Source organism: Spermophilus citellus, assembly GCF_964194105.1.
Source record: "Spermophilus citellus genome assembly, chromosome: 9".
NCBI lineage: Eukaryota > Metazoa > Chordata > Mammalia > Rodentia > Sciuridae > Spermophilus > Spermophilus citellus.
Window position 1 is genome coordinate 127,923,329 of NC_138191.1, and position 13,681 is coordinate 127,937,009.

Sequence of the window (13,681 nt, forward strand, 5' to 3'; positions counted from 1 at the left end):
TGCTGCCACACGGCAAGAGACAGGGAGGGGGGGGGTACCTGCCGCCGGAGTTCCTGCAGCTCCCTCCGCGCCTCCAGCCGGGAACGCTCCACCTCCTGCAGCCCGGAACGAAGCTCCCCGGCCTCCTTGGCCGCTGCTGCCCGAGCCTCCTCCAGGAGTGCCAGCTTCTGCTCCTTGTCATCGCTGGCAAGCTTCAGGCTAGAGAGGGCCGAGGGCAGAGCTGCCTGGGTGCTGGGAGAGGTGCATTCTGCAGCTCTACGCAAACACTCTCCCCATAATTCCTGGGGTGGATCTGGCTGACCCTGGCACAGAGCGTCCCAAGCGCTGCCTGCCCACATGGCCCCTCCTTAGCCTCCAGGGCTGGGCCAGGCCCTCGGCTAGAAGTACATCAGCAACTCCTTGATGACAGCCAGTGGGGTCTGGACCCAACCCTGCCTACTGCCTCCACCTGTCCCCCATCTGAGATAGAAAAGCCACCAAAAATGACTCGTGCCAGTCTGTGGTTAGGGCCAAAGAACCCCCACCTATGTGTGGCCATGGGTGAAGTTAGGTTCCAAGGACAATATTCAGTGAGAGGACAGGGCTTCAAAGGACTCAGAGCTGGTCCCCCCCCCCCCCCCCCACACCCACCTGATGCGCTCGCTCTCAGCCTTCTTCACTGCAGCCCGCAGCTCCTCATTGGAGCGCCGCAGGGCCTCGCGCTCCTTGGCACCCTCACTCAGGCTGCGCTGCAGCTCCCCGGCCTCCTGGCGCTGGGCCTCGCGGCCCTCCTGGGCATCCCGCACCCTGCGCTGCGCCTCCAACACCTCCCGCCGTAGCCCATCACGGGCATCCTCCAGCAGCCGCAGCTGAGTCCGAAGCTCCTCTGCCTGTGAGCCCAGGGCAAGGGTCAGGGCCCCTCGAGCTGGCCCACACCCATGTCCTTAGCCAGGGGCACCTGCCCAGTCCTCGGGCTGTGCGTTATGATTTAGGGCCAGGCATGCTGTAGTCAGCGGTATTTGGGGCTGAAATAATCACTAGTCAGGACCGTCCTGTGGATGAGACCAAAGGACAGAGACCCCACTCATCTCTCTCAGTCCCCAAGCTGCCCAGCACAAAACAGGGGCTTAACAGATGCTTGTTGTCCATCTGTCTTCGAATGCAGGCAAGCATCTAATGCCTTCTGGCCCCGCAGGACCAGGCACCCAGCAGGCACATGGTGGCATTTAGGGGGCGGGAGACCCACCTCACGCTGGCAGGACTCCCGCTGCCTGCCCAGGTCATGGGCTTGCTCCTGCAGCCTCTTCACCTCCTGGGCGTGAGCAGCAGTGGCCTCATCAAGCTGGGCCCGGAGGTCCCTCAGTTCAGATGTCAGGGCATGCATGGTGCTCTAGGACGGAAGGGCTTGGTCCTGCAGTGTCCCCTCATCCTGACCCGTGCGACGCCCAGTCTGCTGGCTGAACTGTCCACTTTCAGCTCCAAACAGCCCCTCCTGCTGGCCTTCCAGACCCCTGCTCACCCCACGACACCTATTAAGTGCTGTTGGCACAGCTGGTCTCTCCCCTGAACAAGGGGACTCAGCAGGGCACAGCTGTGTGTCCATCCCTCACACAAGGAGTCCTGAAGGAAGGGCTGAACCTCCACAGCCTGGAAGCTCCACAAGGAGGCCAAGCCTCCCCTCTAGAGGGCCTCCTCCGGTGGAGCTATGCCTCCCTATTCAGAAGGTGCCACTGCTAGACCGCCCTACCCGGTCCTGCTCCTGCCGGCTCCGCGCATCTCGCTTCTGCCGCTCCATCTCCAGGGAGACGGCGGCCAGGCTGTGCTGGGTGCCCATCAGCTTCTCTGACAGTGCTGTTTTCTCGGACTCCTTCAGAGACAAGGCCTGGGCAGAGGCAAGGACACAGGGTTGGGGGACTGGCTGGTCCTCGGGGCATCCGGGGACCTTCCCCCACTCTGCCTGGGTGATGTGCCCACCGGGGCTCAGTGGCCCAAGTCCTGTGTGCTTGTTCACCCCTCTGCAGCCCTGCAACAGGGATCAACATCAGCAGAACCCTGGACATGAACTTGATCCACGGACCTCACTCACCCACCACCCGGAGTCTTTCATTGTTCCCATTTTTATAGGTGAGCAAACTGAGGCTCAAAGAGATAAAGAGACTGACCCCAGCAAAGAGGAGAGATGGGTACAGTCTGCCCTGTGTCTTACATTATGGGAAAGTCAGGAATTCGTTCTCTGGGAGAGGGTCAGCTGCTGCCATGGGCATCATGGGGACTGCCCAGAAGGCAGTCATGAAGATACCGCCCAGCCTGGGTAGGGGGACGGATGGGAGAATGAGGAACAGCTTTCCAGGGGTCATGACCTGCTCCCAGGCATGGGGTTCAGCGATGCTTCACACACACCCCTCACCTCCCCAACCTGCAGGTGAAGAAACTGAGGCCCAGAGAGGGAAGCAGCCTGCCCCGGCCTCCTGACTGCAAGGTGGCCACGGGGGGACCAGCTGTGGAACGGGGCCTGGGGAGCCGTGCAGGCCACACCAGAACTCACGTACCTGCTGCTTCTCGCTCTCGGCCAGGAGCAAGCCCTCGTCGCGCTCCTGCTGCAGGGCAGCTATCTCCTCGCTCAGCTCCTCCTTCTCGGCCTCCAGCCGGGCCAGCAGCTCCTCCCGCTCCCGCTGCAGCTGGCCCTGCAGCTGGGCCCGCTCAGCCTGCAGCTCGCGCCATGCGGCCTCCTGGGGGGCCGGGGCCGGCACATGAGACCCACCGGGAGGGGCCCAAACAGCCCCTCATTCACATCAAGGCAGAAAAGGCCATCTGTTCCCAAAGCTGGGACAGGGCAGGTGACCTTTTCACCAAGACAGGCAATAAGGGAAATGAAGGCACAGGCCAGGGCTGTGAGAGCCTCAGGGAGCAGGAGCAGCCCCAGATATGTCATAGAACATTCTCTGGAGGAGGGTGGAAGAGCAGCCAGCCAGGCAAAGAGAGAAAAGAGAGCGAGCCCAGGAACACAGCCACCAAGGCCCGGGACAGAGCAAGCAGGACGTGCTGGGAACCAAGGGGCCCCGGTGGACAAGGGGCCAGAGCCACGCTTCCCACCCAGCAGCCAGGCTGGGCCAGGCCAGGGAGGTTGCAGGGAATTTGAGGACAGTGAGGGTAAAGCAAGGGGTGGGGCATAAGGGGATCGTAGGAGTCTGGCCCCCCAGGGAGGGGGTGGGGGGCCAGGAAGAGCTCATAGGTGAAGGACAGCCCATTTCAGGGTGCCGAGGGCAGGTGCCTGGCCCCAGCACTGGCCCCTGGATGCTGAGAGAAGCAGGACAGCCTTCTTCAAGTGTTATGCTGCTACCCGCTGGGAGGGGTGCTGATATCCACCCAAATCCACTGAGACCCAGGGTGACCCTCACAGCAGCAGCCTGACACTGTCAGAATCAGACATCCAGGCTGGGTGGCTCAGGGCATCTGTCTTGAGAGCTGCTCTGAAGAGTATCCCAATATCAATAATAATAACTTGTAAAGCATTGATTCAGTGCCAGTCACCATCCTAATCCCTCTATATGGATCACCTCACCTCCTCCTAGTACCTCATACTTCTATCGCCATTTCTACTGATAGGAAATGAAGGCACAGAGACCTTAGCATCACCAGTGTGTGACCAAGATCAAATTCAAACTCAGGAACTCCTCATTCTGCCCCCTTCCCTTTCTTATATGTTCAGGTGCCAGTGATCCTTCATATGCAAATAGTGTATCACAAATGAAAAGTACTTTTCTGCTATATATATCATGTTGGCCTTTTGGGACACTGGAGATTGAACCCAGGGATACTTAACCACTAGCCACATCCCCAACCCTTTTTTTGATTTTATTTAGAAACAGGATCTTGCTGCGTTGCATAGGGCCTCCTTAAGGTGCCAACACTGGCTTTGAATATGAGCTCCTCCTGCCTCAGCCTCCTGAACTGCTGGGATTACACGCCCCGCAATGTTGGTCTTTCTTCAATGTGATCATGGACCCCCTGCATCAGAATCACCAGGGTGGTAACTAAATCTGGGGTCTGGGAATCTGCATATTTGATAAGGACACCCCTACCCCCATGGATCTTCCCAACTAGCTGCCCCTAGGGCTTCCACAGTAGAAATGAAGTCCTGTTCCTCAGATGTGGACATGGAGGCAGAGCAAGAAAGAGGACTCTGTGGGTAGAGAGGAGACAATGGCTCAGAGCCCTAACCGCCCCTACAAGGTGCTCATACCTTCTCACGCTGGAGTCGCTGCAAGTCCTCCTCGTGGGCTGCCCGTTCCTCCCGCAAAGAGGCCTGGGCCTCCCGCTCAGCCTGCACCAGCTTCTGGGCCATTAGCTCCTTGTCCAGCGCTGCTTTTTCTTCTGCAGTTATCATCTGCTGCCTCAGGCCTGCCAGCTCACCTGCACAAGAGGGAGGGTGGATACAGACGAGGTTAGGGCAAAACCTTCCCTCAAGCCAGCAAACTGCAGCCAGGTGAGCCAGATGGTAGAACCTGGAGGGGAGAGGATTCATCTGGCATCTGGGCTGGTTCCCTTGGAGAAGTGGCTCATTCTCTCTGGACCTCAGTTTTCCCATCTGCTGCATGGGCCCACTGGCTCTGTCTGCCTACCTAGAATATCACAAAAGGGGGGCCCCCACAAACGGGAAGGATGTCAAATATAACCACTCCCGTTTGGGCTGCATGTATGGTTATTGGCGATAAAACCCGTAGCTTCCTGCATGCTAAGCCCACACTCCCAGCCCGTTTCATTTTTATTTTGGGTCTCAATAAGTTGCCCAGGTTGGCCTTGAACTTGCTATCCTCTTGCCTCAGCCTCCCAAGTTGCTGGGATTGCAGGCACGGTCACAGCACCTGGCTATACCACCCGGTTATTGACTGAGCACACCACAATCAGGCACCTGGGTTATATCCCACAATTTCAATTCACCTACATAACATACCTAGTTTATTTTTATTTTTATCCTCATTCACAGATGAGGAAACAGATAGAGAGATCAGTAATTTCTCAATGCTGTCCAGCTCCACACAAAGCATCCCCTTTACTGACTAATGATATAAGCATTCTTAGTCAAGTGTCAACTATCAGCACTCACACAGGTGACAATGCGATGGTGTGTCCTTCTGTGGACCACCCAAACACCATCTCCCGGTGGGAAACCCACCAGCATTTCCCTTCCTGGTTCTGTCTGCTTAGGTGAACGTAAACAGAAAGTCATTTTCCATAACCCAGGTAAGTGCCGCGTTGATGTTTAGAGCGCAGGAAGAGCCATGCACCAGAGAAAGTGGGGACACACAGGAAGTGTCGAGTGTCCTGGGAAAAGCAGCCATTGGCTTTGCAGGAGAACTCAGAAGTCTCTTGCCGCCCAGAGGACAGCAAAGCCACAGCAGCTCCTGCTGAGTCAGGCCACCTGTGCCTCTTATCCTGACAAGGGTTTAGCCATAGCAGGAATCTGGGGCCCAGAGAGGGAGGGGCTGCTCCAGGGAAGCTGAAACCTCTTAGGTCAATGCTGCCTGCCTGGGGGAATCCCAGAACCTGGTGTCCCTGTCCCTGTCCCCTCTTACCAGTCAGGGTCTCCTTGGCCAGCAACAGGGCCTGTCCATCCGCTTCTAGCTGCCCCCGGCGCGCCTCGAGCTGGGCCAGCTGCATCTGCACCTCGAACAGACTGCTCTCCAGGGCTGCCTTCTCCACACTACAGTACACAAGCCCCTGAGGCCACGAGCCTCGGCCTCAACAGCCCAGGTAACTGGCTCTCAGGGCGTGCCCAGCCCGGGGCCCAGTGCCAGCCTCCCTGCCTAGCTGGGCCACGCTCCCCTGGGGAAGGCTGAGCCACAGCAAGGGCATGTTGGCAAGCCATGCTCCTAAGTAACGGCCCCTGTGGGCCAATGCCAGGCCCTGGGGGTGCTGGGCAGAGCCCAAGACCTTACCGCAGGCGAGTGGCCTCCTCTGACAGGGCCTGGCAATCGCGCTCCGCCGCCGCCAGCTGCACAGCCAGGCCAGCCCGCTCCTTGGCCAGCGCCTCCTTCTCCCGGGCCACTCGCTCCAGTGCCTCCACCTGCCGTTGGGACTCCCGCCGGGCCTGCTCCAGCTCCTGCTCCCGCCCGCTCAGCTGCCGGGAGAGCTGGCCCCCACCAGGGACTGTGAGCACCACTTCCAGAACCCCCGACCCGTTCATCACATAGCACGTCCACTCGGGGTCTGACCCAGCTCCCACCAGCGGGCAGGAGGCCCAGGGTTGAGCCCAGGCTCTGCCCTGCTGTGTGGTCCGCACTGGGCACTCCAGCCTTTTCTAGACGCACAGCGCACATGTGTGCAAAAACAAGGCCCTCACTCAGCTCTGGGAGTGAGGGGCGACAACCCTTCCTCACCTCAAAACTTGCAGAGCAGCTGAGTATATAAACCGATCAGGGGAGCTGCTCTGCTGGCTGGAGTGGAGGGCGGAAGCCGCTTCCGGCTCCCCTTTCGCCTCCTCCAGATGCCCCTCCAGGAACTGGACTCACTCCAGGACATTAAGTTCCTAGGTCCCTGAAGCCCTAGGGTCCCTTGCAGCTGTGACATCCCAAAATGTCTGATTCTGATCCCTCGAGCCTCTCCACACCAGCATGTGCTGCACCCATGCCAAGAGCCAACAGCAGGCCCCTCTACTGGGTCTTAGAGTTTCCTCAGCTATTGCTCATGACACTCTTGACAAGAACTCTCAGCCCCGAGTTACTGACGGGGTGACTGAGGCACAGGGAAGTGGGGCAGCTCACTCAGAAGCAGGTTCCCAGGCCGGGCCCGTCCCCCTCTGCTCGGCCCACCTGAGCCAACTGTTCCTGCAACCCGCTACGTTCGCTGCGCAGCTCAGGCAGCTGCTGCTCCAGGGCTTCCCGGGCCTGCTCTGCGGCGTGTAGGGCGCCCTCCAGGCCCTGCCGCTCCACCTCCTGCTCCAGCCGCAGCTGCTCCAGCCTCTGCTGCTCCTCCAGAGCCAAGGTGGCCTCCTGCTCTGCCTGACGCTGCCGGCCCAGCAAGGCCACCTTTTCCTCCTCCAGCTGCAGGGGTGAGTGTGGTGGGACGGTAAGCAAGGGTTCCTCCCAGGACAGGGATGCTCCTCCACTCACCCACTGATCAGCCCAGGAGAGGGCCTGGGCAAAGGGGCAGGGTGTGTGGACACTGACGAGGGAGAATGAAGGAGGACCCCTCCTGAGACACCAGGAGAGAGAAGACAGAGAAGAGACAGACGACGACAGAGACAGGAGCGGCAAAGACCAAAACAGACGGGTGCAGGGTGTGGGGGCCTGGGACACCTCAGTGGGGTCTCCCCGATGCGGAGGACAGGTGGACCAGGCCTCTGGGCCCACGACACAATGTACCTGGGCGACAAGGTGGTTCAGCCCCAGCTTGTCCTGGGCGAGGTTCTCGTTGAGGGCACTTAGCTTGGACAAGGAGTCCCGCAGAGAAGCCTCCTCTGACCTCAGCTTGGTCATGGACAGCTCGAGCTCCACGCGGCCAGCCTCAGCCTACAGGGAGGGGACCATGTGTCAGAGCCAGTCAGGTGGAGAGTGACGGGTGGGTGGGAAGAGACAGGGACAGGCGCAGAGACGGACTTCGGGATGGTGTAGGAAGATAAGTCAGGAAATTCCCTGCTCGGGGAGGAGGCTGCAGCCTGTGAGGACATTAAGAAGCTGCATGCTGCAGAGCTGGAGGGAAAGAGAACCCAGGAGATGCTGCAGCAGGGCCAAGGCTCAGGGCTTCCCCTGAGTGAGGCCTAAGGATGGTACCCCTCAGGGTCCAGGGTGAGGGGAATGGGGCAGGTTCCCACTGAAAACTTTCTGGACCATGGCCCCACCTCCCAGAGACACAGGACCTCGGTCTAGATACTGCCCGGGAGCATCTGGAAAAGCAGGAATATGGCACTAAGAAAAGTCAGCCTGGTCCACAGGGAGGGGTCAGTCTGTGACCAGGCTCCGATGTCAGCCAAGGATCAGTCTGTGGCCAGACTGGGAAGACTTGGGACCTAGGGTCAGAGTAGGTGTGTAGTTGTGTGGTAAATGGGGACCCACCTTGGTCAGCGCCTCAGCCACCTCTGCCTTCTCGGCCTGCAGCATGTCCCGCTGCAGCGTGGCGCAGCTCAGTGCCTCCCTCACCTCCACCAGCTCCTTCGCCAGCCCTGAGCGCTTCACTTCCAGCTGCTCTAGCTGTCTATGGCTGTGGGACAGAAGACAGGCAGGTGCCTCATGTCACTTCTCTGTCCTGGCCACCTGCAACCAGCAGGATGCTGGGCAAGAGCCTTACCCACAAGGACAGCCAACCCCCTGCCTGTTAACTCCCTGACTCTGAGCATCAGTTTCCACATCTGCAAAATGGGGTGTTACCTGCCTTAAGAAGTCGTTATGAGAATATGTGTATTACTCTACAGGAAATGCTTAAAATACTGCTTGACACATCTTCCCAAGCAAGAACAACATCCACTCCTACAGTGCACTAAACGTCGTCATAACCTGTGTCTTAGAGACCCACACAGTGCAGGCTCAAATCCCAACTCTTTCACCATGTACCCTGGGACAAGTTTCATGACCTCTCTGACTCAGTTTCAACATCCACAAAATGCAGATAATACCTTCTACATCACAGACTTATAATGAGAGTTAAACAAGAGAACCTTGGTGCATTGGCATTTTTTTTTTTTTTTAGTTGTAGATGGACACAATACCTTTGTTTTTATTTTTATGTGGTGCCAGGGATCAAACCCAGTGCCTCACGCATGCTAAGCAAGCGCTCTACCACTGAACCACAACCCCAGCCTTTAAATTTTTTAATAAGAATATTATTAATATTTTAATTTTAATTGTTATAGTTCTTATAATTCAAACTCTGCCTCCTACCAGTTCTCTGATGCTAGTTAAGTGACTCACCTCCCTGAGTCTCTTTCCCCAAGTGGGGCTGGTTAGCCGGGCTCAAGGGAACAGACCTGTTGTCCAGCTACTCAGGAGGCTGAGGCAGGAGGACTGCTTGAGCCCAGGAGGGCCAGGCTCTAGTGCACTATGCCCATCAAGTATCCGCACTAAGTTTGGCATCAAAATGGTGACCTCCCAGCAGCAAGAAGCCTCCTGGCCTCCTAAGGAGGGGTCCATTGGCCCAGGTAGAAATGGGGTAGAAGACAAGGCACAGTGCAATGACAGAGGCCTCCTCCAGGTGGCAGGAGGCTCAGGACGGAGATGGTGCCCAGAGGCTTGCAGTGAGAGTGGGGAGGCTCCCTGGGAGGCCTCTGGGAGCTGGCGGAGAGGTGAGGAGCTGCCCACCTGCGCTCAAGCTCCCTTTGTGCCCTGGCGCCGTCCTGAACCGCATCCTCCTGCTCTTCCTCCAGCCGGTCCCGCTGGCGCCGCAGCTCCTCCTGGGCAGCCTGCAGCTTCTCCAGTTCCTGCCGCAGTCCCTCGGCCTGCTCTTGGGCCGCCTGCAGGTTGTGGGCCAAGCTGCCCTTCTCCCTGCAGGACAAAGGATAGTGGAGCAGCGGGCGCTGTTATGGCTGCTCTCCCCGCAAAGAAGCCAGGCTGGCCACTGCCTAGGAGCTGCGTCCTCGGTCCTCCCATGCCTCTCACTCCAGGAAGCCTGTTCTGATGCTCCCGTGGCTGATTCAGCTCACCCACACCTCCCAGCAGGAGCCTGGCTTTCTTCCCCCAGCCTGCCCACTTGAAGGCCTAGTGGGATGGAAGAAGGTGCTGCATTACCTGTGAGTCCCCCCACCAAGTGCAAAAGACCAGGAGTAAGCTCCTGGAACACATGGGCAATTTGGCAGCCAGTTCTGCTAAGCCACACAGACACAAAAGGCCCCCACGATACCCCTCCTCCACAATCCTAGCAAGCCCAACAGAGCTGCACCTGTCCAGATCAGCTTCCCGCTGCACAGAACAGCAGTACCTGGCAGACACAGCAGGGGGGTGTGTGACTGCCACTGGGAATCCCAAAAGCTTGCAGGGAGCCGCCATTTTCCACAACTCTAATAGTCACAAGTAGGGGGCAGGGGCTGATTGTAACACCTTCTTTCAAGCCAGCTGGGGTTTCTGGCTCAGGCTTAAGGCTTCCCTCTCTTCCCTTGAAGTTGCAGTCCCCAAATATGCTAGAAGCTAATGCTGGCAGTGGGTGGGGAAAAGCTTATTACGTGACATTTAGTAAAAATAGCAGGATACAAAACGGGCTGCTTGCTGATCACCACTACTTAAAAAGCCATCTCGTTCCCAGGCAGGGAAATCATGGGTGGCCACCCAATGGGCCTGAATTCTAATTCTACCTTACCCCCTCGGGCCACACCTGCTTTGTGAGGTTGGGCAAGTCTCTCATCTCCATACAGTGAGTTCCAAACTGCAGGAGTCTCACAGAAAGACTGAGATGATATACACGAAGCACTTGGCAAACATGGTGGGTTTACAAGTGCCCCTACTCTGCCACCTCACTGCCAGGAAACACAATAGAAACAAAACCAATACCCTACTAGGGGTTCAGAGGGGCAGGTGAGGCTGTGAGGGTCCCCCCCCCTTCGATTTCCCCTCATCCTTCACATTTTTTGTTAAACACTTCTAATTAGGAAGATAAAACAAAAATAACCATGTAGCTGAGAGGTAGATAATTTCTTTTCTTAAAAATCTCTAGGAACAGGCTGGGGTTGTGGCTCAGTGGCAGAGAGCTTGCCTAGCATGTGTGAGGCACTGGGTTTGATCCTTAGCATTGCATATAAATAAACAAATAAAATAAAGGCACACTGTCCAACTACAACTACCAAAAAAAGAGGGGGGGCCAGGTTGTGGCTTAGTGATAGAGCACTTGCCTAGCATGTGTGAGACACTGGGTTCGATCCCCGGCACCATATAAAAATAAACAAATAAATAAAGATATTGTGTCCATCTTAAAACAACAACAACAACAACAACAACTCTAGGATGCTGGGTGCAGTGGCACACGCATGCATGTAGTCCCAGCAGTTCAGGAGGCAGAGGCAGGAGGATTGCCAAGTTCAAAGCCAGCCTCAGCAATTCAGCAAAGCCCTAAGTAACTGAGCAAGACCTTAGTCACAAAAATAAAGCCAGGCGCAGTGGTGCAGGCCTATAATCCCAGTGGCTCAGAGGCTGAGACAGGAGGATTGCAAATTCAAAGCCATACTCAGCAATGGTGAGGCGCTGACCAACTTGGGAAGACCCTGTCTCTAAATAAAATACAAAATAGGGCTCGAAATATGGCTCAGTGGTTTTATGCCTCTGGGTTCAATCCCCAGTACCAAAAAAGCAAATCTCCAGGAAGCCAAGTGTGGTAGCACATGCCTGTAATCCCAGTGAGTAGGGAGGCTGAGGCAGGAGTATCACAAGTTCGAGGGCAATTTAGCAAGGCCCTAAGCAACTTAGTGAGAATCTGTCTCAAAATCAAAAATAAGGGCTGATGTTGTGGCTTAGAGGTACAGCGCTTGCCTAGCATGTATGAGACACTGAGTTCGATCCTCAGCACCATATAAAGTAAAATAAAGACTCTGTGTCCACCTATACCTAAAAAATATTTTTTAAAAATAAAACAAAATAAAAAGGTGCCGTCAGATTCAATCTACAGAACAACAACAACAAAAAAAAGCCCTCTAGGAAACAATCTCAAAACAACATTGTCAAAATTTCCCTGAGAAGCTGGGCACACTGGTGCACACCTGTAATCCCAAGTTTGTAGTCAGCCTCAGCAACTTAGTGAGACCCTCGGCAACTTAATGAGATTGTCTCCGAGTAGAAAATAAAAGGAGCTAATGGTTGGGGCTGGGGTTGTGTTCAGTAGTAGAGCGCTCACCAAGCACACGTGAGGCGCTGGGTTCGATCCGCAGCACCTCATAAAAAATAAATTAATTAAATAAAGTTATTGTGTCCAACTACAACTAAAAATATTTTTTAAAAGTGGGGGGGGCTAGGGTTATGGCTCAGTGGTAGAGTGCTCACCTCATATGTGCAAGGCTCTGGGTTCGATCCTCAGCACCACATAAAAATTAATAAATAAAAAATTAAGGTATTGTGTCCAACTACAACTAAAAAATAAATATATTTTTAAAAAGATCATTTAAAAGTGGGGGGGGCCTAGTGGTAAATTATCCTGAGTTCAGTCCCTAATACCAAAAAAAAAAGAATTTTCTGAGAAGAGGGAGATGTTCTACATCTAGAGCACTTGAAATGTGGCTGATGTGTAGATCTAGAGCACTTGAAATGTGGCTGATGCAACTGAGAAATGAATTTTAACTTTCGTGTGTGCGTGCAGTGCTGGGAACTGAACTCAGGTCCTGAAGCAGCAGCTCTACCACTGAGCTACATCCCCAGCCTGTTTGGTAAAACTTTAATTGATCTAAAATTGAATAGACACATGTGGCCAGTGGTGACCTATTGGTGCAGAACCACCCATTTAAATATTAGGGCTGGCCTTAGGCTCAGACACTGATTTATCCTTTATCCTCCTCCACCTCAGACATCCCAGGCACCTGCTCAGGAGTTCATTGGTGCTCCGCAGACGCTGGGCCTCACGCTGGGCATCCTCTTGGGCCTGAGCAGCCCCATCCATCTTATCCCGCAGGCGCTGCAGCTGCTCCTCTAGGGCACGCCGCTCACCCTCGCTGTCACTAAGCTGCTTCCGCAGGGTGCACATCAGGTCCTGGCTCGCCTCATAGCGACCACGCATGTCCTGGGGCATGGGGGTCACTGAGTCTGGGGAGCCTACTTCCTCTGCTGGTTCCGGGGAAGCACACCAGGCTACAGTGGGACGGGACTAGGCCAGGGCCTGGCCTGCAGCAGGAGAGGGGGCCTCAGCCCCCGGGACTGGGATTCCACTCCCCTCCTCTGTGGCCTCACCATTCTAAGTCCTCACCTCCCCGGAGTCCCAAGCAACTCCAATCTAGGTCCCCATGAAGTTGACAACGCCGAGACCACTCTTTCCTCTGCTAGTTTCAGACTCCACCCGCAAGGCTCCTCCCTCTGGCCCCCTGGTTCCACCCTCGGAACCTCTCGCTTCCAAGCTCCTCCCGTCCCAGCAGACTCCTTCTCCCAGGGTCCTGGCTCCCCCAGGACTCTGGCTCTGCCCCCACCTCCTCTCTTCCCAGGCTTCACCCCACTTCATCCCACTGTGGGCTCCAATTCTGCCCCAGAGCTCTCAGACATCTCCTTGACACCTGGACTCTCAAGTCTGCTTACTGGCCCCGCCCCCAGGCCTATGGTCCCGCCCCAGGCTGTGGCCCCGCCCCCTGGGCACCCAAGCCCCTCCCCCAGGAGCTTGGCTGGGTCCCTGGCTGTGGCTAGGGATGCTCAGGCCCCTTCCTACCTGAACCTGCAGCTGCCTCTTGTGCAAGGCCGAATGGATCAAAGCAAGCGTGGAGGAGTCAGAGCAGGCCGGGGACGGGCCGCGGCGAGGGGAACGGCCGCGGCTGGGTGAGGAACGCTGTGGCGGGGATGGGGTCCGCTGGCCCGAGAGACCCCGCAGGCTGCCGTCCAAGGTGTCTGCTGTGCGCTCCGAGCCACTTAGCTGGACACCACTCTCTGTGTCTGACAGGACGGCCTGGGGTGGGGAAGGTGGGAGCAGGAGCCCAGGGGTTGGCTGGGTCAGGCCCAGGCCAGGCAGCCTCACGAAGTCCCTACGGGAAGCCTTGGGGTCCACCTCCCCCACGGGCGCTCAGCCCACAGCTCTCCAGCAAGGCTCATTTACTGCA

General features: G+C 56.4%; 1 protein-coding gene across 4 annotated transcripts in view; it reads right to left on the minus strand.

Moving 5' to 3' along the window:
• Nucleotides 1-13,681, minus strand: part of CROCC (ciliary rootlet coiled-coil, rootletin) — a 39,727-nt gene that overhangs the window by 13,255 nt on the left and 12,791 nt on the right. For all 4 annotated transcript variants that reach the window (XM_081307577.1, XM_081307579.1, XM_081307578.1 and 1 more), the window contains 14 exons: nt 13,297-13,530; nt 12,464-12,663; nt 9,273-9,455; nt 8,034-8,178; nt 7,344-7,490; nt 6,792-7,022; nt 5,919-6,112; nt 5,556-5,683; nt 4,223-4,392; nt 2,529-2,708; nt 1,727-1,861; nt 1,226-1,369; nt 631-869; nt 39-198 (listed from right to left, as the gene is read on the minus strand). In XM_081307577.1, the coding sequence (XP_081163703.1) occupies nt 39-198; nt 631-869; nt 1,226-1,369; nt 1,727-1,861; nt 2,529-2,708; nt 4,223-4,392; nt 5,556-5,683; nt 5,919-6,112; nt 6,792-7,022; nt 7,344-7,490; nt 8,034-8,178; nt 9,273-9,455; nt 12,464-12,663; nt 13,297-13,530 (2,490 nt within the window). The remainder of the gene's footprint in view (nt 1-38; nt 199-630; nt 870-1,225; nt 1,370-1,726; nt 1,862-2,528; nt 2,709-4,222; nt 4,393-5,555; nt 5,684-5,918; nt 6,113-6,791; nt 7,023-7,343; nt 7,491-8,033; nt 8,179-9,272; nt 9,456-12,463; nt 12,664-13,296; nt 13,531-13,681) is intronic.